General features: G+C 45.3%; 1 protein-coding gene across 1 annotated transcript in view; it reads left to right on the forward strand.

Annotated features, from left to right (window-relative positions):
- Nucleotides 1–27,957, forward strand: part of SLC67A1 (solute carrier family 67 member 1) — a 59,681-nt gene that overhangs the window by 20,866 nt on the left and 10,858 nt on the right. Inside the window, exons 5-7 of the mRNA XM_083163922.1 lie at nucleotides 13,300–13,415; nucleotides 13,534–13,644; nucleotides 13,768–13,868. Of these exons, the coding sequence (XP_083020048.1) occupies nucleotides 13,300–13,415; nucleotides 13,534–13,644; nucleotides 13,768–13,868 (328 nt within the window). The remainder of the gene's footprint in view (nucleotides 1–13,299; nucleotides 13,416–13,533; nucleotides 13,645–13,767; nucleotides 13,869–27,957) is intronic.

Here is a 27,957-nt window from a genome sequence, read left to right on the forward strand (position 1 = left end):
GATGGTGGGAACTGCTGTAATTAAGGAAGAGTCACGGGCATTAATGAAAGGGGATATAATGGTAATTACAGATGAGTGATTGTCCCGCATCTGTTCTCTAATTGGTTCCAGCCATTGTCACAGTATTATCCGCATGTCATTCACATACCATTGAATGAGAACTCTGATTCCATACTTCACTGTTTATGAATCTGTCCCAAAGCAAGCAGAGACGGTATATTTTAGGACATTCATAATGTCGATATGAGAATTTCAACATGGTTGTATTGTCAACATGTAAAGCATGTTGACATTATAACCATGTCGAAATTCTCAACATGCTTTACTTCATCATCCACATATACTGTATATAGCATGTCTGCAATGCTCATACTTGCATGCTCCCACTTCTGCATGTAGGCCTGAACTCACTGACACATCCCTCATCTCCTGATATACTCTGTGCTGCTGGGGACCCTGCTCCTCCCACTATATAACTCGCAGTCTGTGGCTTCCTGCTGCCTCCATTCCCCTCCTCACATCATGTCACTGCCCCTGTCACATGCAGCCCTGTCCTCACTGACACATCACTCATCTCCTGATATACTCTGTTCTGCTGGGGACCCTGCTCCTACCATTATATAACTCTCAGTCTGTGGCTTCCTGCTGCCCCCATTCCCCTCCTCACATCATGTCACTGCCCCTGTCACATGCAGCCCTGTCCTCACTGACACATCACTCATCTCCTGATATACTCTGTTCTGCTGGGGACCCTGCTCCTACCATTATATATAACTCTCAGTCTGTGACTTCCTGCTGCCCCCATTCCCCTCCTCACATCATGTCACTGCCCCTGTCACATGCAGCCCTGTCCTCACTGACACATCACTCATCTCCTGATATACTCTGTTCTGCTGGGGACCCTGCTCCTCCCACTATATAACTCACAGTCTGTGGCTTCCTGCTGCCTCCATTCCCCTCCTCACATCATGTCACTGCCCCTGTCACATGCAGTCCTGTCCTCACTGACACATCACTCATCTCCTGACATACTCTGTGCTGCTGGGGATCCTGCTCCTCCCACTATATAACTCACAGTCTGTGGCTTCCTGCTGCCTCCATTCCCCTCCTCACATCATGTCACTGCCCCTGTCACATGCAGCAGGCCTGTCATCACTGACACATCACTCACCTCCTGATATACTCTGTGCTGCTGGGGACCCTGCTCCTCCCACTATATAACGCTCAGTCTGTGGCTTCCTGCTGCCTCCATTCCCCTCCTCACATCATGTCACTGCCCCTGTCACATGCAGCCCTGTCCTGACACATCACTCATCTCCTGATATACTCTGTGCTGCTGGGGACCCTGCTCCTCCCACTATATATCTCTCAGTCTGTGGCATCCTGATGCCTCCATTCCCCTTCTCACATCATGTCACTGCCCCTGTCACATGCAGCCCTGTCCTCACTGACACATCACTCATCTCCTAATATACTCTGTGCTGCTGGGGACCCTGCTCCTCCCACTATATAACTCTCAGTCTGTAGCTTCCTGCTGCCCCCTTTCCCCTCCACACATCATGTCACTGCTCCTGTCACATGCAGCCCTGTCCTCACTGACACATCACTCATCTCCTGATATACTTTGTGCTGCTGGGGACCCTGCTCCTCCCACTATATATCTCTCAGTCTGTAGCTTCCTGCTGCCCCCTTTCCCCTCCACACATCATGTCACTGCTCCTGTCACATGCAGCCCTGTCCTCACTGACACATCTCTCATCTCCTGATATACTCTGTGCTGCTGGTGATCCTGCTCCTCCCACTATATAACTCTCAGTCTGTAGCTTCCTGCTGCCCCCTTTCCCCTCCTAACATCATGTCACTGCCCCTGTCACATGCAGCCCTGTCCTCACTGACATGTCACTCATCATAGTAGCAGTAAGAAATAATAATGTTGCCTGAAGTTGGAATCCCTTTTGGTAGAAGTTCTTGACCCTGTACATATGTATGTGTGACTGTTCCCGGCAGCTCCTCTCGCCTTGTTCTATAGGGTACCAGATGTTTCTGTGAATATTGTGACCTACATGGCGCAGGGCGTTGTTGTTATATGTTAATCTATGTTCTACCTTCTGGATTATCCCTATCGCTGGAACGCCCAGTTTGTATTCTGGAATCTCTATTTATTATGGATTGGGAATTCCTCACTACACTGGCACGTGCCCGTGCAGTTCTGCCTCTCCCTCCTTATTGGTTGTGCCAGGAGACCTTGCTCCTATGCTGCCCTATGGTGGGCAACCTGGAGATGTAGTTAAAGATTCCTTGCATTGCCCCTAGCCTGGGGTTTCTCCCCTAATCCCTACCCCCAGCGGGTGTGGTATAGGGTTCCGACAGTCGGGATCCCGACAGTCATTAGCCAGACTGACATGCGAATACATCCATTCGCATGCCGTGAGAACATATGCACCCTGCGAATGGTGGACCGGCGTACCACCATTTGCAAGGCAGGGAGACTCGCAGAATGGGAAGAGAATGAAGGACACGTAACCGGTCCCCTGAATCTCATCTGAGCCAACATCACTGACGCCTCTTCTGTGTGCCGCAGTAGATACACACCAGCGGAACCGCTAGCACAAGGAACCACCCGATCCATTTTGCCGAGTGGTAGTTTGCTGGTAAGGCGCGTCGCGTCTCTGCTGCGCATATCAGTTGTCTTACTGACTGATACAGCGTCCGGCATGTCTGGGGATGGTTTCATTTGGCACTGCCGGGAGATGGCATTAGGCTGCTGCCAGCAGTGAGCCCTTCTCTTCTGGCGAAGAATAGAAATCTGTTATTTCCTGATGTCATGCAAGAAAAATGTGATTCCACTCGTCTACCCACGCTGCATTATATCCCAGAGCTGTGTGCGCTGGTGGCGAGATCGCGCATTCAGACTCTTGTTCACTGCAACTGGCATCTGAACATCTGTTGTTTAAAGAGCTGCCATAGTCAGTGTGTGTGTGTGTGTGTGTGTGTGTGTGTTTGTATTGGACAAGGTTGATATAATTATAAACAAACGGTTGACTCGGATTGGGAGCGGTATAGTGTTCTCCAGTCCTGAAGCAATGCGATTTGAGCCATGCCAGCATAGGCGCTACACATATTGCTCCTGGTTGGGGGCAGCTGCAGCCGCCATTTACAAAAATGAAGGTGTGACACCTCCGCTGCGGGGAAGGGATGAGGTCAGGATCTCCGTCAGAAGACGTATTGTTGGATCTACGCGCGGCCGCATGGGGTAAAAAATAGAAAATACGCTACGTATATTTTAATGTAATATGATCCTACACGTCCTTATGGCCCAGTAATTAGGAGCATATTCATTAGCATAGCCAGACAGTCTGTTACATCACAACGGGGTATTTCCTAATACATAAGTGGGGGGCTAGGAGCGGGGGCTAGCCTGACCCTGTCACTCATCCATGAGGGGCCTTTTTGTTCTGGAAGTGGCTTCCTTGTGCGCTGCCTGTGATGTCATGTTGTAGGAAGCTACCTACCCTGCAGCAGATATTACAGATACAGGCATATGGGTGGGCCAAGGCGAGACTCCCACCCCCCTGCAGCACAACAATACATACTGCCGTCACTTGTTATGTGTACAGTGCTGGGCACCTTGTGGCCAGGAGGCTCATGTACGGTGTAAGGTGACAGGATTACATAACTATGATCGCCTAGTGCAGGAATGCTGCGCGGTCAGTTACTGCATCCCTGGCGCTTCTCAGAACAGTTTGCACCTTACACGGACACAGTTACATTTTCCTGTCTTTGTGTTTTCTTAACTCTTTTGATGCAGATTTAACCCTTTGAGTGCCAACATCTCTGTAAGAGATGTGTAAAAATATCCTCGGAAATTGCCGGCGTCTCTCACATTTGTTATATAAATTCAAATAAAAAATGTTGTGTAAAAAAAGATGATATATTACAAGATTGTATTCCCTATATAAGGCAACATTACAGGTCACTATGATGAATAAAAATGTTTGCTTGGCAATTTTCACACCTATTTTGACAAATCCGCTTGGCACTTAAAGGGCTAAGGCACAGGTCTTCAACCTGTGGCCCTCCAGATGTTGTGGAACTACATGTCCCAGCATGCCCTGAGGTTTTTTGGCATGCTCTTATAGGAAAAAATGTGGCAATGCATGTTGGAACATGTAGTTTCACAACATCTGGAGGGCCACAGGTTGAAGACCCATGGGCTAAGGCATAGGGGTCCGGCGTCTCAGCCGTAGAAGACTGACAGCGGATTCTGTGCTGCGTGGTGGCAGTGACCCTGGAAATGTTTTCCTTGCCCTGGCCAGGGGCATGCGGTCACGCTGGGCTTGCTCATCTTAGGATGGTCGGTATTATATTGCAGAAATAAGGAACCACAGTGTATCACCGGCCACCACAAGGACAGCGAGCACTGCAGCACGCAGCCGGTCTCCTATGACCGGCAGAGACACTTGGGCGCCCCCCGCAACAGTTTGTTTGCCGTGGCCACATTCAACCTGCATCTGCACATGCGCAGATGAAAAACGTCAGCCATGTGCGAACGAAGGGGCTGGTGCGAACGGACAAGAATAAGGTCCTTGGTAAGTTGTCACCAGATCAGACATCTAATAGGAGATGTTGGGCGCTGAACTCCTGTAGGTTATGTAATATATAGGATGCTATAAGACTCTGGGGTAAATTTTCCAATATCATATGTGACTATCAGGTTCTGTACCCAATACTAGCAAATTGTTTCCGTGTATATCATTCCTTCCTCACTTACCTGAGCTTAAGCGCTCAATCGCCTCATTTCACTAGTCATGTAGATGAACTGATCAATGCTAAAATCTGATTGGTTGATATTAGATAGCGGCCATCTTTGCTATATAATCATTTTATTATAGTGGAGCTGTTACATTGGAAGCTGCTGTTTCATGGCAGTAGCCAAATTCAACGAATCACCTCACTGGGAACTAGTGACCTCACTGCAGTATCCGTGATGTCATTGGTTCTTAGTGACTGGATACAGTAGGTTGCTTCCTCACACAGTTAATGTCCCAACAAGATCTGAGACAGGCCCAAGGGGGGGAGACTTGGATAAGGCATATAGGGAGAGTTTAGACATTGTGTGAAAAGGTAGACACCAGTTTATGTTCGACAAAGACATGGTCGACACGAAAAAGGTCGACACATTTTTTTCACATAAAAAAAAAGGTGGTTTTTCATACTTTATTATCCAAGTGGGCACAGAGTGGGAATATACTGTAATAGTGTGTCGAGTGCGGTGAGCCATGGGAGGGAACGCATTACACTTATAGGATGTCCATGTCGATATGTGAAAAAACTCATGTTTTGTGTTGACCTCTTGTCAATGTCGACTTTGGGTTTGTTGACCATTTCAAGGTGTCAACCTAGTCACTGTTGGCCATTAGTGGTCGACCTAGTTACCTGCTGTGACCCTGATTCAGCCGCCCCCCCCCCCCCCCCCCCACTACCACCACACGCACACACACACCGCATTTTCCTTTTTCCTCCAGCCTTTGTTGGAATTTGGGGCAAAGGTCGGTACCTCATGGCTGTCGACTGAGGACGTCAGTGAGATTGTATCCGCACGCCAGGTCGTTGCCCTGCTCTGCCCTCACCATCTGTCCTATCGCCCCACCATCTCGGATGGCAGCCCAGCCCATACACAGAGGCCTCGGTTCCTCTCGTTACAAGCCTCGTAGTGTAAATATTGCGGCAGAGCTTTCAGAGTATGAAATTTCACAGACCCCCGAATTATATATGGCTTTATCTTCCCTTTACAATGCAAGGCTTATTCCTTCAGGAAGCAAAGCCAGGGGGTGAACAAAGTCCTCTTTCTGTCTTCAATAATCAAAGCTTATGTACTGTATGGCTGCGGCAAATGTCTGCAACAAGTGTTCCTTTGTCCCCTGCTGAATAGTTGGTGGGGTGAGGCCGCAGTCATTGCCAAGATACCAGTGTCTCCCGGCGGGGAGGCTGCAGTGATGGGGAAGCCCTGTGCCGGATTCATTACTGATACTCTTGGGAGAGTGGCAGTCATTGCAACACTGAAATAGATCACTTCCGCCTGTGCAGCGAGAAAGGCCCAAGGGCCCCACGTCCTGGATGTGCTGACGGCACGACAGATTATCATTGTGTGCACTGCATAAGGGACAGGGATATTTCCTAATTTCTCTTTCCGGTTACCCCCGTCCTACTGTACTTATCTCTGCCAATCCTGTCTTGTACTTGGAACATCTTAGTTGGCCATGTGGTATAAGAATCCACCAATTAAACAAGATATATCGGGCACGTAGTTTAGTGTGTACCTACTATGTGGCTGATGATGAGAGACGATGCGGGTCGTCAGTAACATCCTCCATCGGCACTACGTGCAGGGCTGATGGAGGATATTATCAGTGAGTACCATCGCTGCCCGCATCAGCAAGTAGGCGCTTGCTGATGCCAGGCCCCATCACTGCTGAATTGAGTTGGGTACACATCGTACAGTGTGTATCCGGCTTTAGAAACAGGGCTGGCAACAGACAAACACAGAGTACAAGATAGGTACAGTGCTGGCAGGAGACAGACACATGGTACAAGCAGAGTACAGGGCTGACAGGAATCAAACACAGAGTGCAAGCTAGGTACAGGGCTAACAGGAGACAGACACATGGTACAAGCTGGGTACAGGGTTGGCAGCAGACAAACACAGGGTAAAAGCAAAGTTCAGGGCTGGCAGCAGTCAAACACAGGGTACAAGCAGAGTACAGGGCTGGCAGCAGACAAACACAGGGTACAAGCAGAGTTCAGGGCTGGCAGCAGTCAAACACATGGTACAAGCAGAGTACAGGGCTGGCAGCAGCAAAACACAGGGTACAAGCAGAATACAGGGCTGGCAGCAGACAAACACAGGGTACAAGCAGAGTACAGGGCTGGCAGCAGACAAACACAGGGTACAAGCAGAGTACAGGGCTGGCAGCAGACAAACACAGGGTACAAGCAGAGTTCAGGGCTGGCAGCAGTCAAACACATGGTACAAGCAGAGTACAGGGCTGGCAGCAGCAAAACACAGGGTACAAGCAGAATACAGGGCTGGCAGCAGACAAACACAGGGTACAAGCAGAATACAGGGCTGGCAGCAGACAAACACAGGGTACAAGCAGAGTACAGGGCTGGCAGCAGACAAACACAGGGTACAAGCAGAGTTCAGGGCTGGCAGCAGTCAAACACATGGTACAAGCAGAGTACAGGGCAGGCAGCAGCAAAACACAGGGTACAAGCAGAATACAGGGCTGGCAGCAGACAAACACAGAGTACAAGCAGAGTACAGGGCTGGAAGCAGACAAACACAGAGTACAAGCAGAGTACAGGGCTGGAAGCAATCAAACACAGGGTACAAGCAGAGTACAGGGCTGGCAGCAGACAAACACAGAGTACAAGCAGAGTGCAGGGCTGGAAGCAGACAGACACAGAGTACAAGCAGAGTACAGGGCTGGCAGCAGACAGACACAGAGTACAAGCAGAGTTCAGGGCAGGCAGCAGACAAACACAGGGTACAAGCAGAGTACAGGGCAGGCAGCAGTCAAACACAGGGTACAAGCAGAGTACAGGGCTGGCAGCAGACAAACACAGGGTGCAAGCAGAGTACAGGGCTGGCAGCAGACAAACACAGGGTACAAGCAGAGTACAGGGCTGGCCGCAGTCAAACACATGGTACAAGCAGAGTACAGGGCTGGCAGCAGCAAAACACAGGGTACAAGCAGAATACAGGGCTGGCAGCAGACAAACACAGAGTACAAGCAGAGTACAGGGCTGGAAGCAGACAAACACAGAGTACAAGCAGAGTACAGGGCTGGAAGCAATCAAACACAGGGTACAAGCAGAGTACAGGGCTGGCAGCAGACAAACACAGAGTACAAGCAGAGTACAGGGCTGGAAGCAGACAGACACAGAGTACAAGCAGAGTACAGGGCTGGCAGCAGACAGACACAGAGTACAAGCAGAGTTCAGGGCAGGCAGCAGACAAACACAGGGTACAAGCAGAGTACAGGGCAGGCAGCAGTCAAACACAGAGTACAAGCAGAATACAGGGCTGGCAGCAGACAAACACAGGGTACAAGCAGAGTACAGGGCTGGCCGCAGACAAACACAGGGTTCAAGCAGAGTACAGGGCTGGCAGCAGCAAAACACAGGGTTCAAGCAGAGTACAGGGCTGGCAGCAGACAAACACAGAGTACAAGCAGAGTACAGGGCTGGCAGCAGTCAAACACAGAGTACAAGCAGAGTACAGGGCTGGCAGCAGTCAAACGGAGGGTACAAGCAGAGTACAGGGCTGGCAGCAGACAAACACAGGGTGCAAGCAGAGTACAGGGCTGGCAGCAGACAAACACAGGGTACAAGCAGAATACAGGGCTGGCAGCAGACAAACACAGGGTACAAGCAGAATACAGGGCTGGCAGCAGACAAACGCAGGGTACAAGCAGAGTACAGGGCTGGCAGCAGCAAAACACAGGGTACAAGCAGAATACAGGGCTGGCAGCAGCAAAACACAGGGTACAAGCAGAATACAGGGCTGGCAGCAGACAAACACAGGGTACAAGCAGAATACAGGGCTGGCAGCAGTCAAACGCAGGGTACAAGCAGAGTACAGGGCTGGAAGCAGACAAACACAGAGTACAAGCAGAGTACAGGGCTGGAAGCAATCAAACACAGGGTACAAGCAGAGTACAGGGCTGGCAGCAGACAAACACAGAGTACAAGCAGAGTACAGGGCTGGAAGCAGACAGACACAGAGTACAAGCAGAGTACAGGGCTGGCAGCAGACAGACACAGAGTACAAGCAGAGTTCAGGGCAGGCAGCAGACAAACACAGGGTACAAGCAGAGTACAGGGCAGGCAGCAGTCAAACACAGAGTACAAGCAGAATACAGGGCTGGCAGCAGACAAACACAGGGTACAAGCAGAGTACAGGGCTGGCCGCAGACAAACACAGGGTTCAAGCAGAGTACAGGGCTGGCAGCAGCAAAACACAGGGTTCAAGCAGAATACAGGGCTGGCAGCAGACAAACACAGGGTACAAGCAGCGTTCAGGGCTGGCAGCAGACAAACACAGGGTACAAGCAGAGTACAGGGCTGGCAGCAGACAAACACAGGGTGCAAGCAGAGTACAGGGCTGGCAGCAGACAAACACAGAGTACAAGCAGAGTACAGGGCTGGCAGCAGTCAAACACAGAGTACAAGCAGAGTACAGGGCTGGCAGCAGACAAACGCAGGGTGCAAGCAGAGTACAGGGCTGGCAGCAGACAAACACAGGGTTCAAGCAGAGTACAGGGCTGGCAGCAGCAAAACACAGGGTTCAAGCAGAATACAGGGCTGGCAGCAGACAAACACAGGGTACAAGCAGCGTTCAGGGCTGGCAGCAGACAAACACAGGGTACAAGCAGAGTACAGGGCTGGCAGCAGACAAACACAGAGTACAAGCAGAGTACAGGGCTGGCAGCAGTCAAACACAGAGTACAAGCAGAGTACAGGGCTGGCAGCAGACAAACACAGGGTGCAAGCAGAGTACAGGGCTGGCAGCAGACAAACACAGGGTACAAGCAGAATACAGGGCTGGCAGCAGACAAACACAGGGTACAAGCAGAATACAGGGCTGGCAGCAGACAAACGCAGGGTACAAGCAGAGTACAGGGCTGGCAGCAGCAAAACACAGGGTACAAGCAGAATACAGGGCTGGCAGCAGCAAAACACAGGGTACAAGCAGAATACAGGGCTGGCAGCAGTCAAACGCAGGGTACAAGCAGAGTACAGGGCTGGCAGCAGACAAACACAGGGTGCAAGCAGAGTACAGGGCTGGCAGCAGACAAACACAGGGTACAAGCAGAATACAGGGCTGGCAGCAGACAAACACAGGGTACAAGTAGAATACAGGGCTGGCAGCAGACAAACGCAGGGTACAAGCAGAGTACAGGGCTGGCAGCAGCAAAACACAGGGTACAAGCAGAGTACAGGGCTGGCAGCAGACAAACACAGGGTACAAGCAGAATACAGGGCTGGCAGCAGACAAACACAGGGTACAAGCAGAATACAGGGCTGGCAGCAGACAAACACGGTACAAGCAGAGTTCAGGGCTGGCAGCAGACAAACACAGAGTACAAGCAGAATACAGGGCTGGCAGCAGACAAACACAGGGTACAAGCAGAATACAGGGCTGGCAGCAGACAAACACGGTACAAGCAGAGTTCAGGGCTGGCAGCAGACAAACACAGAGTACAAGCAGAATACAGGGCTGGCAGCAGACAAACACAGGGTACAAGCAGAGTTCAGAGCTGACAGCAGAGACATACAGGGTACAAACAAAGTACAGGGCTGGCAGCAGACAAACACAGGGTACAAGCAGAGTTCAGTGTTGGCAGCGGTACTTGTGTATTATCTGGACGCCCGATTTTTTCATCTTGTCATTGTACAACCAAAAATCGATCGCATGCGATGCGAGGCGATTGGACCCAATTTTTAATTGTACAGGCACCCAGATGCCTGATTCCTATGTTAAATTCCCACTCCAGACCCGATTTTTGATTGTACACCCACCCTGATGGGTAATGCCTATGTCAAATGCCCCAACCCCCCCCCCCCCCCCCATTGTTATCGCCACCCCACGATCAATGCCAACCTGAAGCGTGGCGAGCACGGCGAGCCCGCGAGGGGTGGCGGTACGCGTCCTCCGACCATTTCATACCCCCATAATCCACGTCAGTGTGGAGTTGAATTTATATAGTGTGGCGTGGCGAGCGGACGCGCATAACTTAAAGTACAATTGTAATGGCATGCGATGCGACCAATTTTTACATTGTACAAGGAACATCCAAAAACCCCGAAAATAGGGTCTCATCGCATGCCTTAAGTACTGGCATGGGATGAAAAAATCGGGCGCCCAGATATTACACAAGTACCCTGGCAGCAGACAAACACAGCATACAAGCAGAGTACAGGGCTGGAAGCAATCAAACACAGGGTGCAAGCAGAGTACTGGGCTGGCAGCAGACAAACACAGGGTACAAGCAGAGTACAGGGCTGGAAGCAATCAAACACAGGGTGCAAGCAGAATACAGGGCTGGCAGCAGACAAACACAGGGTACAAGCAGAGTACAGGGCTGAAAGCAATCAAACACAGGGTACAAGCAGAGTACAGGGCTGGCAGCAGACAAACACAGAGTACAAGCAGAGTACAGGGTTGGAAGCAGACAAACATAGAGTACAAGCAGAGTACAGGGCTGGCAGCAGACAGACACAGGGTACAAGCAGAGTACAGGGCAGGCAGCAGACAAACACAGGGTACAAGCAGAGTACAGGGCTGGCAGCAGTCAAACACAGGGTACAAGCAGAGTACAGGGCTGGAAGCAGACAGACACAGAGTACAAGCAGAGTTCAGGGCAGGCAGCAGAGACACACAGGGTACAAAGTACAGGGCTGGAAGCAATCAAACACAGGGTGCAAGCAGAATACAGGGCTGGCAGCAGTCAAACACAGGGTACAAGCAGAGTACAGGGCTGGAAGCAGACAGACACAGAGTACAAGCAGAGTTCAGGGCAGGCAGCAGACAAACACAGGGTACAAGCAGAGTACAGGGCAGGCAGCAGTCAAACACAGGGTACAAGCAGAGTACAGGGCTGGCAGCAGTCAAACACAGGGTACAAGCAGAGTACAGGGCTGACAGCAGAGACACACAGGGTACAAAGTACAGGGTTGGCAGCAGACAAACACAAGTTAATAGCAGAGTTCAGGGCAGGCAGCAGACAAACACAGGATACAAGCAGAGTACAGGGCTGACAGCAGAGACACACAGGGTACAAAGTACAGGGTTGGCAGCAGACAAACACAAGTTAATAGCAGAGTTCAGGGCAGGCAGCAGACAAACACAGGATACAAGCAGAGTACAGGGCAGGCAGCAGACAAACACAGGATACAAGCAGAGTACAGGGCTGGCAGCAGAGACACACAGGGTACAAAGTACAGGGTTGGCAGCAGACAAACACAAGTTAATAGCAGAGTACAGGGCAGGCAGCAGACAAACACAGGATACAAGCAGAGTACAGGGCTGGCAGCAGACAAGCTATTTTATTTATAAAGACTAAGGACAGGGCTGGGGCCAATGAATGATGTCAGTAATATAGTCTGAGGTCCAGCTGGAGATCAGACAAATTATATTGGTTATGCAGTCCAAGGCCAGGGCTGGACTTTGACAAATTATATAAATTGCACAATCTGGGGTCAGGGTGGCAGCAGACAAACTAATGATGATGGTATTGGGTCAGTAGTGGTAGCTCATAATCCAGAAACAGAAAAACATCAGGGAGGAGGAGAGGGAAACAAGGTACCAAAGACAAGCTGAGTCAGCACAACAAGGGAACAGCACATGGTAATGGAGGACCAGCTATTAATTAAACTGAATTAATCACAGGGGTACATTCTTATAAGCGCCAGTCGCTAGTGTGCTGCAAACAGGGGAAGCTTTTGACAGGTGTGAGGCAGGAGGGTGCGTGATCTGACTTCAGGCACAAATGCCACCAGAGTCTTCTAAATATAAAATTTAATAAAGCTACAGGGAGGGAACTAAAGGGGGGTCCCCCAACCTGTGCGTTCCCCTTGCTCTATACATGCCATGCTGTCTGGACTTAATACCTGCCACCTTGCCAACAGAGGTAGGGTGTAGCTTGGCACAATCCAGGTGTGGCTAGGGTGGATCAGGCATGGACTGAATTGTTCCAGTTTTCCAGTTGGGATAGTTATCAAAAAGAACAAACCCAGACACTTTTGGGAGGTAACTTGGCCTTTACCAATAGATTATATTCACAATACGCAGGCGGCTTACTTGTGACAGACATTCTAGGAAACAATAGGTCTGCTCTAAGGACCGATAGTGCCACCGATGTGCATCCGATGGTTTGTACGCAAGCAGCAGCTCTGATAAGCAATGGGTGAAATAACCTTCAGTTGGCCTTTTACCCTTTGAGTGCCAACAAAATATCCGCTAAAAAATGCCAGTGTCGCTCACATTTGTTATATAAATCCAAAAAAATAATAATTTAAGAAATGATTATATTTCCTATATAAGGTAACAGTACCGGTCATTATGAGGAATACAAATATTTGCTTGGCAATTTTCAAACATTTTAACAAATTCACTTAAAGGGTTAATAAGCCTGTTCTGTGCTGTTTGCTGTAGATGTGCAATGTTACATGATGTATGAGTTATTTCTAATAATATTATGGCTTCTTGCTGATGCACGTTCCTTCTGTTTGCAGTCTGTACACGCCCACACTAATTGCGCTGGCTGCCAGCCTCGTTAGCTGCGCCGTTGTGATGATTTACATACCAGCACAAACCAAAACAAAGCTAGATGAACCGGCCCCCAAAGACGGTAAGTCTGGGTTTCTACACGCCAATAGCTGCAGGCCCGAATGTTTAGCGCTGGGAGTTACACCCATGCCAACTGTAATTGTCCCAACATGACCGAAATAAACGGCTTTATTCTGCAGGTAACCCCCGCTCCTCCGGCATGTTCAACATCAAGGAGATTACTCGGCTGTTAAACTTTCCGGGCGTGATGCCGATTTTCACCGTCAAAGTTCTCGCCGGATTTCCAATTGGTAATGAGTGTTACGCGCTTTGCTCCTGAATATTGCACTGGTGCGGCATATATAGCGTGGGTAATGTATGGTTCTATGGGTTTTACACCAGGATAACTGGCACTGTCCATTGTGTCTTCCCAGGCCTCTTCATGCTTATGTTTCCTGTCGTTTCTGTCGACTTCTTTGGGCTAAACGCGGCGACGTCTGGATACTTAATGTCCTATTTCGGGATTCTGCAATTGGTAAGGAAATATTCCGGTGTATTCCAGAGCTGCAGCTTCCGGAAACATTCGTGCATCGCCCTGGGCCCTGCGCATCCGTCCCCTTCTGTTTATGTTATTGCCGCACAGATAGTGAATGGGGAAATATCTGTGTACACTTTCAACTGTGCTGTGTTTACACAGATAACAGAACGCTGTGAGGAGCGGAAGTGCACAAACATGCTGCTCGCCCGCAAAGACGCAACACTAGATGTTTCTGGGGATAAGCTTCCACCATACTGTTAGTTATAAAGGAGAGACGTGTTTTTTTTTTTTTTCTATTTTCCAAAACATGTTCTGAGAATCTACAAAAGGCGCCTTCGGCTGCCGGACCTGGGACTGGCGCCTGCTGTCGCTGGGGGTCATTTGCTAATCTATTACACATGGGCAGTAACCTATAGGCCCCAATCACTTTTACTGCCTTATTCGCGCAATGGCTAATAATTAGTCGCTGGCGGTTACTATGATCTCGTTCTCTGTTAGCGAACAACGGTGTTAATTCTGCTACATACGCTGAAGTCCAGGAATTGCTATACGCCAATTTTGGAACACCTGCGCATGTGCGCACGTGTCGGCGCCGATGTGCAAGCACTTAAACAGTGGTTGCATTCTTGAAAATGTAACTGCGGTCTAAGGGCTGGCGAGGGGGCGGCGACGTGGCTTTTTTGGGGTGTCGACATGGGGTTGAGGGGCGGGTCACGGTGGCTGTATGACATCACACAACCCCCACATGCTAGCATAAGGAGTTTCCATTGGACATGCAGGAAATACAGTGCAGTGATATTAGGCATGTCATATAGGGGGTTATTCTAGTTCATTCTTTCTGACAAAATCCTTCTTAGATGGACAAAACCATGTGCACTGCGGGTGGGGCAGATGTAAATTATGCAGAGAAAATTAGATTTGGGTGGGGTTTTTCTTCAAAGTGAGATCTATATTGCAGTGTAAAATCATGCAGTCAGTATTTTCCCTGCACAGAAACAAAAAAACTCACCCAAATCTAATTCTCTATGCACATGTTACATCTGCCCCACCTGCAGTGCACATGGTTTTGCCCATCTAAGAAGGATTTTGTCAGAAAGAATGAACTAGAATAAACCCCATAGTTATCCGTGCACTGAGTAACATTCATTGCCCAACGCTTTATTTACATCTGTCGGATGCTGGTTTTAAACTACTGCACCTAGTAGATATTAGTAGATAATAGATCGATTCTGATTGGTTGCTATGGGCAACATCTTATCTTCAAAAGATCTCCTTACCTAAGGTACATTTACCCCGAAACCAGTCCCCACAGTGGAATGAGCCAGGAGGCCCCGGTAATGTTATGTGGGTGTCCTGTGGGTCCTGCTCTGAAAGGACTGCCTTTTGGCTAAGATCAAGTGTAGTATCTGTTCTTATCAGTTGGGTATGGACTGGCCCCCTGGCAGAGAATAGAGAAAGGCTGGTCTGAGTAGCTGCTCTGATGGGCGGAGGGTGTGGGACCCCTCTGTTTTTTCCTGGGAGCAGTGAAAGGGCTAGCTGAGTACCTTCACCTCTGCCAGTGGTAGGAGGTGTTGTTTCCGTAAACCCACTGGTAAGAGGGGGGGAGAAACACTGGGCCTAGTAGTTTGACTCTCTTGACGGGGTTCGTAGCCCCCGAAGGATGAGACAGCGAAAGGCTCAGTCTAGTATCCATTCCCAGGGAGCGGAGAAAAGCTGAGACCGAGTAGATTGGTCCAGGTTGGGAAGGATCCAGCCTGGGCACAGCGAAAAGCTCAGCCTAGTATCTTAACCCTGGGAGCGGAGAAACACTGGGACTGAGTAGATTGCTCTTCCGAGGGGGGTGCAGCCCCTAAGGGAGTCTTTCGAAAAGCCCAGTGGAGTACCCATTCCCATGCCAGGGGCTGGAAAGTACCTGCTGGTGAGACGGAGAAACACTTGGTCGGACGCTGACTGGTCGGCTGCCTAGAGCCCGAGGCTGCACTGTGCCCCCGGGGTAACTCGGGGGTGCCTGATTTGCACTGGTGATGTCCAGCACCATGCACTGAATGGCACCTGCACCGCGCACTTCCCTCTAGGTTAGGCTACACGTCCTTACCTCGTCCTTTTGGATGGGGTAGGACAATTTTTTTACACCCCCCACCCCGGCCTTCTGGCTAGGGCCTCTTTTTATTTCTTTCTTTGATTTGCACTTTTGAGCACTTCACGTTTTTCGTTAGTTTGTCACATTTTTTTGATTTGGGTAGTGCGGCTGTCCCTAACGGGCCTTCCGTTCCCCAAACGTGACTGGGACTCTTCACCTTTTGGGGAGAGTCCCGGTCCCCTCGAGGGCAACCCCGAGCCGCAAGGCGGAGGGAAGCCTATGCGGGTCTCTCCAAACCTTCGGGTGCGGAGGACCCACCGTCCAAAACCCTTCCGGGGGTGGAGGAAACGCGGGTCTCTCTGAGCTTCGCCGAAGAGGACCCACCGATCCCTTTTTTCCCTTCCTCGGCCTTATGGTTGAGGGGGGTTAGGGGAACCATGGGGCCTTGCTCCTTTGGGAGAGGGTCCACACGTTCGTACGGCTGCCCCCTTTGCACGTGTTTAGGCACAGCACTGGTGGTGGTGGGAGCACACCTCGGGCTCCCTGAGTTTCTTCAAACTCAAACTCTGAAAGGACTGTGTGTACTCAGTCCTGCCCCCGGCATGTACACAGATATGGGTGGCTGTCGGCTCACGTGAAAACCGTTTCCTTCCTCCTTTGTTTATAGCAAATTATGTTCTTTGTTCTCGTCTTCAAAGACTTAGAGACTGACAGAGTTCAGCGATCGGAGACCCGGAGACCATGTGATCCCATTACACAGTGCTGGAGGCCTGCAGGGGATGTCCCCCTCTCCTTATAGCCATATGGACATCCGTCCACCCCACAGAGACAACATATGTATCTCATAATGACTATATTGCCTTACGCTAATTGCCACATCCTGAAGACGCAACCCTATAACCCTATACAGTAATGCTCCGCCTACTGCGTTGTGTTGCTTATAGTTACTGCAAATTGGCTCAATCCCCAATCTTGAAATGGGGCAATGGGGAACACCTGTGAGGGTTTGCAGGATCTGCATAGGCTGGAACTCCCCATGTGACCGCTCTGTTATACTGTATGCCCAGCATACACAGATATCATATTTTATAGAATCATACCCCATGTCCAGCATACACAGATATCATATTTTATAGAATCATGCCCCATGTCCAGCATACACAGATATCATATTCTATAGAATCATACCCCATGTCCAGCATACACAGATATCATATTCTATAGAATCATGCCCCATGTCCAGCATACACAGATATCATATTCTATAGAATCATGCCCCATGTCCAGCATACACAGAGTATCATATTCTATAGAATCATGCCCCATGTCCAGCATACACAGATATCATATTCTATAGAATCATGCCCCATGTCCAGCATACACAGAATATCATATTCTATAGAATCATGCCCCATGTCCAGCATACACAGATATCATATTCTATAGAATCATGCCCCATGTCCAGCATACACAGATATCATATTCTATAGAATCATGCCCCATGTCCAGCATACACATAATATCATATTCTATAGAATCATGCCCCATGCCCAGCATACACAGATATCATATTTTATAGAATCATACCCACATGTCCAGCATACACAGATATCATATTCTATAGGATCATGCCCCATGTCCAGCATACACAGATATCATATTCTATAGAGTCATGCCCCATGTCCAGCATACACAGATATCATATTCTATAGAGTCATGCCCCATGTCCAGTTTACACAGAATATCATATTCTATAGAATCATGCCCCATGTCCAGCATACACAGATATCATATTCTATAGAATCATACCCCATGTCCAGCATACACATATCATATTCTATAGAATCATGCCCCATGTCCAGCATACACATAATATCATATTCTATAGAATCATGCCCCCATGTCCAGCATACACAGAATATCATATTCTATAGAATCATGCCCCATGTCCAGCATACACAGATATCATATTTTATAGAATCATACCCCATGTCCAGCATACACAGATATCATATTCTATAGCATAATGCCCCATGTCCAGCATACAAAAAAATCATATTCTATAGAATCATGCCCCATGTCCAGCATACACAGATATCATATTCTATAGAATCATGCCCCATGTCCAGCATACACATATATCATATTCTATAGAATCATGCCCCATGTCCAGCATACACAGATATCATATTCTATAGAATCATGCCCCATGTTCAGCATACACATAATATCATATTCTATAGAATCATGCCCCATGTCCAGCATACACGGAATATCATATTCTATAGTCATGCCCCATGTCCAGCATACACATATATCATATTATATAGAATCATGCCCCATGTCCAGCATACACATATATCATATTCTATAGAATCATGCCCCATGTCCAGCATACACAGATATAATATTCTATAGAATCATGCCCCATGTCCAGCATACACAGATATAATATTCTATAGAATCATGCCCCATGTCCAGCATACACAGATATCATATTCTATAGAGTCATGCCCCATGTCCAGCATACACAGATATCATATTCTATAGAATCATGCCCCATGTCCAGCATACACAGATATCATATTCTATAGAATCATGCCCCATGTTCAGCATACACAGATATAATATTCTATAGAATCATGCCCCATGTTCAGAATACACAGAATATTATATTCTATAGAATCATGCCCCATGTCCAGCATACACAGATATCATATTCTATAGAATCATGCCCCATGTCCAGCATACACATATATCATATTCTATAGAATCATGCCCCATGTCCAGTTTACACAGAATATTATATTCTATAGAATCATGCCCCATGTCCAGCATACACAGATATCATATTCTATAGAATCATGCCCCATGTCCAGCATACACATATATCATATTCTATAGTCATGCCCCATGTCCAGCATACACATATATCATATTCTATAGAATCATACCTCATGTCCAGCATACACATAATATCATATTCTATAGAATCATGCCCCATGTCCAGCATACACATAATATCATATTCTATAGAATCATGCCCCATGTCCAGCATACACATATATCATATTCTATAGAATCATGCCCCATGTCCAGCATACACAGATATCATATTCTATAGAATCATGCCCCATGTCCAGCATACACAGATATCATATTCTATAGTCATGCCCCATGTCCAGCATACACATATATCATATTCTATAGAATCATACCCCATGTCCAGCATACACATAATATCATATTCTATAGAATCATGCCCCATGTCCAGCATACACATAATATTATATTCTATAGAATCATGCCCCATGTCCAGCATACACATATATCATATTCTATAGAATCATGCCCCATGTTCAGAATACACAGAATATCATATTCTATAGAATCATGTCCCATGTCCAGCATACACAGATATCATATTCTATAGAATCATGTCCCATGTCCAGCATACACATATATCATATTCTATAGAATCATGCCCCATGTCCAGCATACACGGAATATCATATTCTATAGTCATGCCCCATGTCCAGCATACACATATATCATATTATATAGAATCATGCCCCATGTCCAGCATACACATATATAATATTCTATAGAATCATGCCCCATGTCCAGCATACACAGATATAATATTCTATAGAATCATGCCCCATGTCCAGCATACACAGATATCATATTCTATAGAATCATGCCCCATGTCCAGCATACACAGATATAATATTCTATAGAATCATGCCCCATGTCCAGCATACACAGATATCATATTCTATAGAATCATGCCCCATGTCCAGCATACACAGATATAATATTATATAGAATCATGCCCCATGTCCAGCATACACATAATATCATATTCTATAGAATCATGCCCCATGTCCAGCATACACGGAATATCATATTCTATAGTCATGCCCCATGTCCAGCATACACATATATCATATTCTATAGAATCATGCCCCATGTCCAGCATACACATATATCATATTCTATAGAATCATGCCCCATGTCCAGCATACACAGATATAATATTCTATAGAATCATGCCCCATGTCCAGCACACACAGATATAATATTCTATAGAATCATGCCCCATGTCCAGCATACACAGATATCATATTCTATAGAATCATGCCCCATGTCCAGCATACACAGATATAATATTCTATAGAATCATGCCCCATGTCCAGCATACACATATATCATATTCTATAGAATCATGCCCCATGTCCAGCATACACAGATATAATATTCTATAGAATCATGCCCCATGTCCAGCACACACAGATATAATATTCTATAGAATCATGCCCCATGTCCAGCATACACAGATATCATATTCTATAGAGTCATGCCCCATGTCCAGTTTACACAGAATATCATATTCTATAGAATCATGCCCCATGTCCAGCATACACAGATATCATATTCTATAGAATCATGCCCCATGTCCAGCATACACAGATATAATATTCTATAGAATCATGCCCCATGTTCAGAATACACAGAATATCATATTCTATAGAATCATGCCCCATGTCCAGCATACACATAATATCATATTCTATAGAATCATGCCCCATGTCCAGCATACACAGAATATCATATTCTATAGAATCATGCCCCATGTCCAGCATACACAGATATCATATTCTATAGAATCATGCCCCATGTCCAGCATACACATATATCATATTCTATAGAATCATGCCCCATGTCCAGTTTACACAGAATATTATATTCTATAGAATCATGCCCCATGTCCAGCATACACAGATATCATATTCTATAGAATCATGCCCCATGTCCAGCATACACATATATCATATTCTATAGTCATGCCCCATGTCCAGCATACACATATATCATATTCTATAGAATCATACCCCATGTCCAGCATACACATAATATCATATTCTATAGAATCATGCCCCATGTCCAGTTTACACAGAATATTAGGTACTTGTTTCCTAGAACGGCCACAATCGTGAGTGATCGTGGCTCTTAATTAAGGGACACGATCCTCACGATGTGGCCGATTTTTTACAATTTTTTCACTTTGATTGACAGAAATCGGGTCAATCGGTCGGTCGCGACCAATTAAAATCGGCCGCGATGCGACCGACCGATTGACCCGATTTTTCCATAGACTTCAATGTTAAAAAATCTTTTAACATTGAAATCGGTCGGTCTTGTGCCATTATAATGGCACAAGATGAGATGGACTTGATTAAGTCCATCTCACATAGGGAAAAATGATAAAAAAGGTGAAATGGGCCAATATGACCCATTTCACATTTTTTATGTGCCCGCCATGACCCCACGATAGACGTGAACCCGAAGCGTGGCGAGCGCAGCGAGCCCGCGAGGGGCGGCGGTGCGCGTCCTCCGACCTTTTCATTCCCCTACTATCCACTAGGGCGTGGAGTGAGAATATAATAGTGTGGCGAGCGCAGCGAGCCACCGAGCCCGAAGCGTGGCGAGCGGACGCGTATACCTGTGAAGTTAGACGCGTCCCCTCGCGGGGCTCGCCACGCTTCGGGCTCGGTGGCTCGCTGCGCTCGCCACACTATTATATTCTCACTCCACGCCCTAGTGGATAGTAGGGGAATGAAAAGGTCGGAGGACGCGCACCCCCGCCCCTCGCGGGCTCGCTGCGCTCGCCACGCTTCGGGTTCACGTCTATCGTGGGGTCTAGCACACTTATTAACATTTGGGGGGGCAATTTAAACAAATCTGGTGGAAAAAAAAAAAAAATCGGGTGAAAAATCGGTCGATCGGATCGGTCGCATCGTATGCGACCAAATCGCATGCGATGCGATCGATCCGATTTTTTATCTTACGACCACAACGATCTAAATCGTTGTGGCCGTTCTAGGAAACAAGTACCGAATATTATATTCTATAGAATCATGCCCCATGTCCAGCATACACAGATATCATATTCTATAGAATCATGCCCCATGTCCAGCATACACATATATCATATTCTATAGTCATGCCCCATGTTCAGAATACACAGAATATCATATTCTATAGAATCATGCCCCATGTCCAGCATACACAGATATAATATTCTATAGAATCATGCCCCATGTCCAGCATACACAGATATAATATTCTATAGAATCATGCCCCATGTCCAGCATACACAGATATCATATTCTATAGAGTCATGCCCCATGTCCAGTTTACACAGAATATCATATTCTATAGAATCATGCCCCATGTCCAGCATACACAGATATCATATTCTATAGAATCATGCCCCATGTCCAGCATACACAGATATAATATTCTATAGAATCATGCCCCATGTTCAGAATACACAGAATATTATATTCTATAGAATCATGCCCCATGTCCAGCATACACATAATATCATATTCTATAGAATCATGCCCCATGTCCAGCATACACAGATATCATATTCTATAGAATCATGCCCCATGTCCAGCATACACAGAGTATCATATTCTATAGAATCATGCCCCATGTCCAGCATACACATATATCATATTCTATAGAATCATGCCCCATGTCCAGCATACACAGATATCATATTCTATAGAATCATGCCCCATGTCCAGCATACACATATATCATATTCTATAGAATCATGCCCCATGTCCAGTTTACACAGAATATTATATTCTATAGAATCATGCCCCATGTCCAGCATACACAGATATCATATTCTATAGAATCATGCCCCATGTCCAGCATACACATATATCATATTCTATAGTCATGCCCCATGTCCAGCATACACATATATCATATTCTATAGAATCATACCCCATGTCCAGCATACACATAATATCATATTCTATAGAATCATGCCCCATGTCCAGCATACACATAATATCATATTCTATAGAATCATGCCCCATGTCCAGCATACACATATATCATATTCTATAGAATCATGCCCCATGTTCAGAATACACAGAATATCATATTCTATAGAATCATGTCCCATGTCCAGCATACACAGATATCATATTCTATAGTCATGCCCCATGTCCAGTTTACACATATATCATATTCTATAGAATCATGCCCCATGTCCAGCATACACAGATATCATATTCTATAGAATCATGCCCCATGTCCAGCATACACAGATATAATATTCTATAGAATCATGCCCCATGTCCAGCATACACAGATATCATATTCTATAGAATCATGCCCCATGTTCAGCATACACATAATATCATATTCTATAGAATCATGCCCCATGTCCAGCATACACGGAATATCATATTCTATAGTCATGCCCCATGTCCAGCATACACATATATCATATTATATAGAATCATGCCCCATGTCCAGCATACACATATATCATATTCTATAGAATCATGCCCCATGTCCAGCATACACAGATATAATATTCTATAGAATCATGCCCCATGTCCAGCATACACAGATATAATATTCTATAGAATCATGCCCCATGTCCAGCATACACAGATATCATATTCTATAGAATCATGCCCCATGTCCAGTTTACACAGAATATTATATTCTATAGAATCATGCCCCATGTCCAGCATACACAGATATCATATTCTATAGAATCATGCCCCATGTCCAGCATACACATATATCATATTCTATAGTCATGCCCCATGTCCAGCATACACATATATCATATTCTATAGAATCATACCCCATGTCCAGCATACACATAATATCATATTCTATAGAATCATGCCCCATGTCCAGCATACACATAATATCATATTCTATAGAATCATGCCCCATGTCCAGCATACACATATATCATATTCTATAGAATCATGCCCCATGTTCAGAATACACAGAATATCATATTCTATAGAATCATGTCCCATGTCCAGCATACACAGATATCATATTCTATAGTCATGCCCCATGTCCAGTTTACACATATATCATATTCTATAGAATCATGCCCCATGTCCAGCATACACAGATATCATATTCTATAGAATCATGCCCCATGTCCAGCATACACAGATATAATATTCTATAGAATCATGCCCCATGTCCAGCATACACAGATATCATATTCTATAGAATCATGCCCCATGTCCAGCATACACGGAATATCATATTCTATAGTCATGCCCCATGTCCAGCATACACATATATCATATTATATAGAATCATGCCCCATGTCCAGCATACACATATATCATATTCTATAGAATCATGCCCCATGTCCAGCATACACAGATATAATATTCTATAGAATCATGCCCCATGTCCAGCATACACAGATATAATATTCTATAGAATCATGCCCCATGTCCAGCATACACAGATATCATATTCTATAGAATCATGCCCCATGTCCAGTTTACACAGAATATCATATTCTATAGAATCATGCCCCATGTCCAGCATACACATATATCATATTCTATAGTTATGCCCCATGTCCAGCATACACATATATCATATTCTATAGAATCATACCCCATGTCCAGCATACACATAATATCATATTCTATAGAATCATGCCCCATGTCCAGCATACACATAATATCATATTCTATAGAATCATGCCCCATGTCCAGCATACACATATATCATATTCTATAGAATCATGCCGCATGTCCAGCATACACAGATATCATATTCTATAGAATCATGCCCCATGTCCAGCATACACAGATATCATATTCTATAGTCATGCCCCATGTCCAGCATACACATATATCATATTCTATAGAATCATACCCCATGTCCAGCATACACATAATATCATATTCTATAGAATCATGCCCCATGTCCAGCATACACATAATATTATATTCTATAGAATCATGCCCCATGTCCAGCATACACATATATCATATTCTATAGAATCATGCCCCATGTTCAGAATACACAGAATATCATATTCTATAGAATCATGTCCCATGTCCAGCATACACAGATATCATATTCTATAGTCATGCCCCATGTCCAGCATACACATATATCATATTCTATAGAATCATGCCCCATGTCCAGCATACACGGAATATCATATTCTATAGTCATGCCCCATGTCCAGCATACACATATATCATATTCTATAGAATCATGCCCCATGTCCAGCATACACAGATATAATATTCTATAGAATCATGCCCCATGTCCAGCATACACAGATATAATATTCTATAGAATCATGCCCCATGTCCAGCATACACAGATATCATATTCTATAGAATCATGCCCCATGTCCAGTTTACACAGAATATCATATTCTATAGAATCATGCCCCATGTCCAGCATACACATATATCATATTCTATAGTTATGCCCCATGTCCAGCATACACATATATCATATTCTATAGAATCATACCCCATGTCCAGCATACACATAATATCATATTCTATAGAATCATGCCCCATGTCCAGCATACACATAATATCATATTCTATAGAATCATGCCCCATGTCCAGCATACACATATATCATATTCTATAGAATCATGCCGCATGTCCAGCATACACAGATATCATATTCTATAGAATCATGCCCCATGTCCAGCATACACAGATATCATATTCTATAGTCATGCCCCATGTCCAGCATACACATATATCATATTCTATAGAATCATACCCCATGTCCAGCATACACATAATATCATATTCTATAGAATCATGCCCCATGTCCAGCATACACATAATATTATATTCTATAGAATCATGCCCCATGTCCAGCATACACATATATCATATTCTATAGAATCATGCCCCATGTTCAGAATACACAGAATATCATATTCTATAGAATCATGTCCCATGTCCAGCATACACAGATATCATATTCTATAGTCATGCCCCATGTCCAGCATACACATATATCATATTCTATAGAATCATGCCCCATGTCCAGCATACACGGAATATCATATTCTATAGTCATGCCCCATGTCCAGCATACACATATATCATATTATATAGAATCATGCCCCATGTCCAGCATACACATATATAATATTCTATAGAATCATGCCCCATGTCCAGCATACACAGATATAATATTCTATAGAATCATGCCCCATGTCCAGCATACACAGATATCATATTCTATAGAATCATGCCCCATGTCCAGCATACACAGATATAATATTCTATAGAATCATGCCCCATGTCCAGCATACACAGATATCATATTCTATAGAATCATGCCCCATGTCCAGCATACACAGATATAATATTATATAGAATCATGCCCCATGTCCAGAATACACATAATATCATATTCTATAGAATCATGCCCCATGTCCAGCATACACGGAATATCATATTCTATAGTCATGCCCCATGTCCAGCATACACATATATCATATTCTATAGAATCATGCCCCATGTCCAGCATACACATATATCATATTCTATAGAATCATGCCCCATGTCCAGCATACACAGATATAATATTCTATAGAATCATGCCCCATGTCCAGCATACACAGATATCATATTCTATAGAATCATACCCCATGTCCAGCATACACATAATATCATATTCTATAGAATCATGCCCCATGTCCAGCATACACATAATATTATATTCTATAGAATCATGCCCCATGTCCAGCATACACATATATCATATTCTATAGAATCATGCCCCATGTTCAGAATACACAGAATATCATATTCTATAGAATCATGTCCCATGTCCAGCATACACAGATATCATATTCTATAGTCATGCCCCATGTCCAGCATACACATATATCATATTCTATAGAATCATGCCCCATGTCCAGCATACACGGAATATCATATTCTATAGTCATGCCCCATGTCCAGCATACACATATATCATATTATATAGAATCATGCCCCATGTCCAGCATACACATATATAATATTCTATAGAATCATGCCCCATGTCCAGCATACACAGATATAATATTCTATAGAATCATGCCCCATGTCCAGCATACACAGATATCATATTCTATAGAATCATGCCCCATGTCCAGCATACACAGATATAATATTCTATAGAATCATGCCCCATGTCCAGCATACACAGATATCATATTCTATAGAATCATGCCCCATGTCCAGCATACACAGATATAATATTATATAGAATCATGCCCCATGTCCAGCATACACATAATATCATATTCTATAGAATCATGCCCCATGTCCAGCATACACGGAATATCATATTCTATAGTCATGCCCCATGTCCAGCATACACATATATCATATTCTATAGAATCATGCCCCATGTCCAGCATACACATATATCATATTCTATAGAATCATGCCCCATGTCCAGCATACACAGATATAATATTCTATAGAATCATGCCCCATGTCCAGCATACACAGATATCATATTCTATAGAGTCATGCCCCATGTCCAGTTTACACAGAATATCATATTCTATAGAATCATGCCCCATGTCCAGCATACACAGATATCATATTCTATAGAATCATGCCCCATGTCCAGCATACACAGATATAATATTCTATAGAATCATGCCCCATGTTCAGAATACACAGAATATCATATTCTATAGAATCATGCCCCATGTCCAGCATACACATAATATCATATTCTATAGAATCATGCCCCATGTCCAGCATACACAGAATATCATATTCTATAGAATCATGCCCCATGTCCAGCATACACAGATATCATATTCTATAGAATCATGCCCCATGTCCAGCATACACATATATCATATTCTATAGAATCATGCCCCATGTCCAGTTTACACAGAATATTATATTCTATAGAATCATGCCCCATGTCCAGCATACACAGATATCATATTCTATAGAATCATGCCCCATGTCCAGCATACACATATATCATATTCTATAGTCATGCCCCATGTCCAGCATACACATATATCATATTCTATAGAATCATACCCCATGTCCAGCATACACATAATATCATATTCTATAGAATCATGCCCCATGTCCAGTTTACACAGAATATTATATTCTATAGAATCATGCCCCA

The sequence above is a fragment of the Crinia signifera genome, chromosome 11, assembly GCF_055691185.1.
Source record: "Crinia signifera chromosome 11, ASM5569118v1, whole genome shotgun sequence".
Lineage (NCBI taxonomy): Eukaryota > Metazoa > Chordata > Amphibia > Anura > Myobatrachidae > Crinia > Crinia signifera.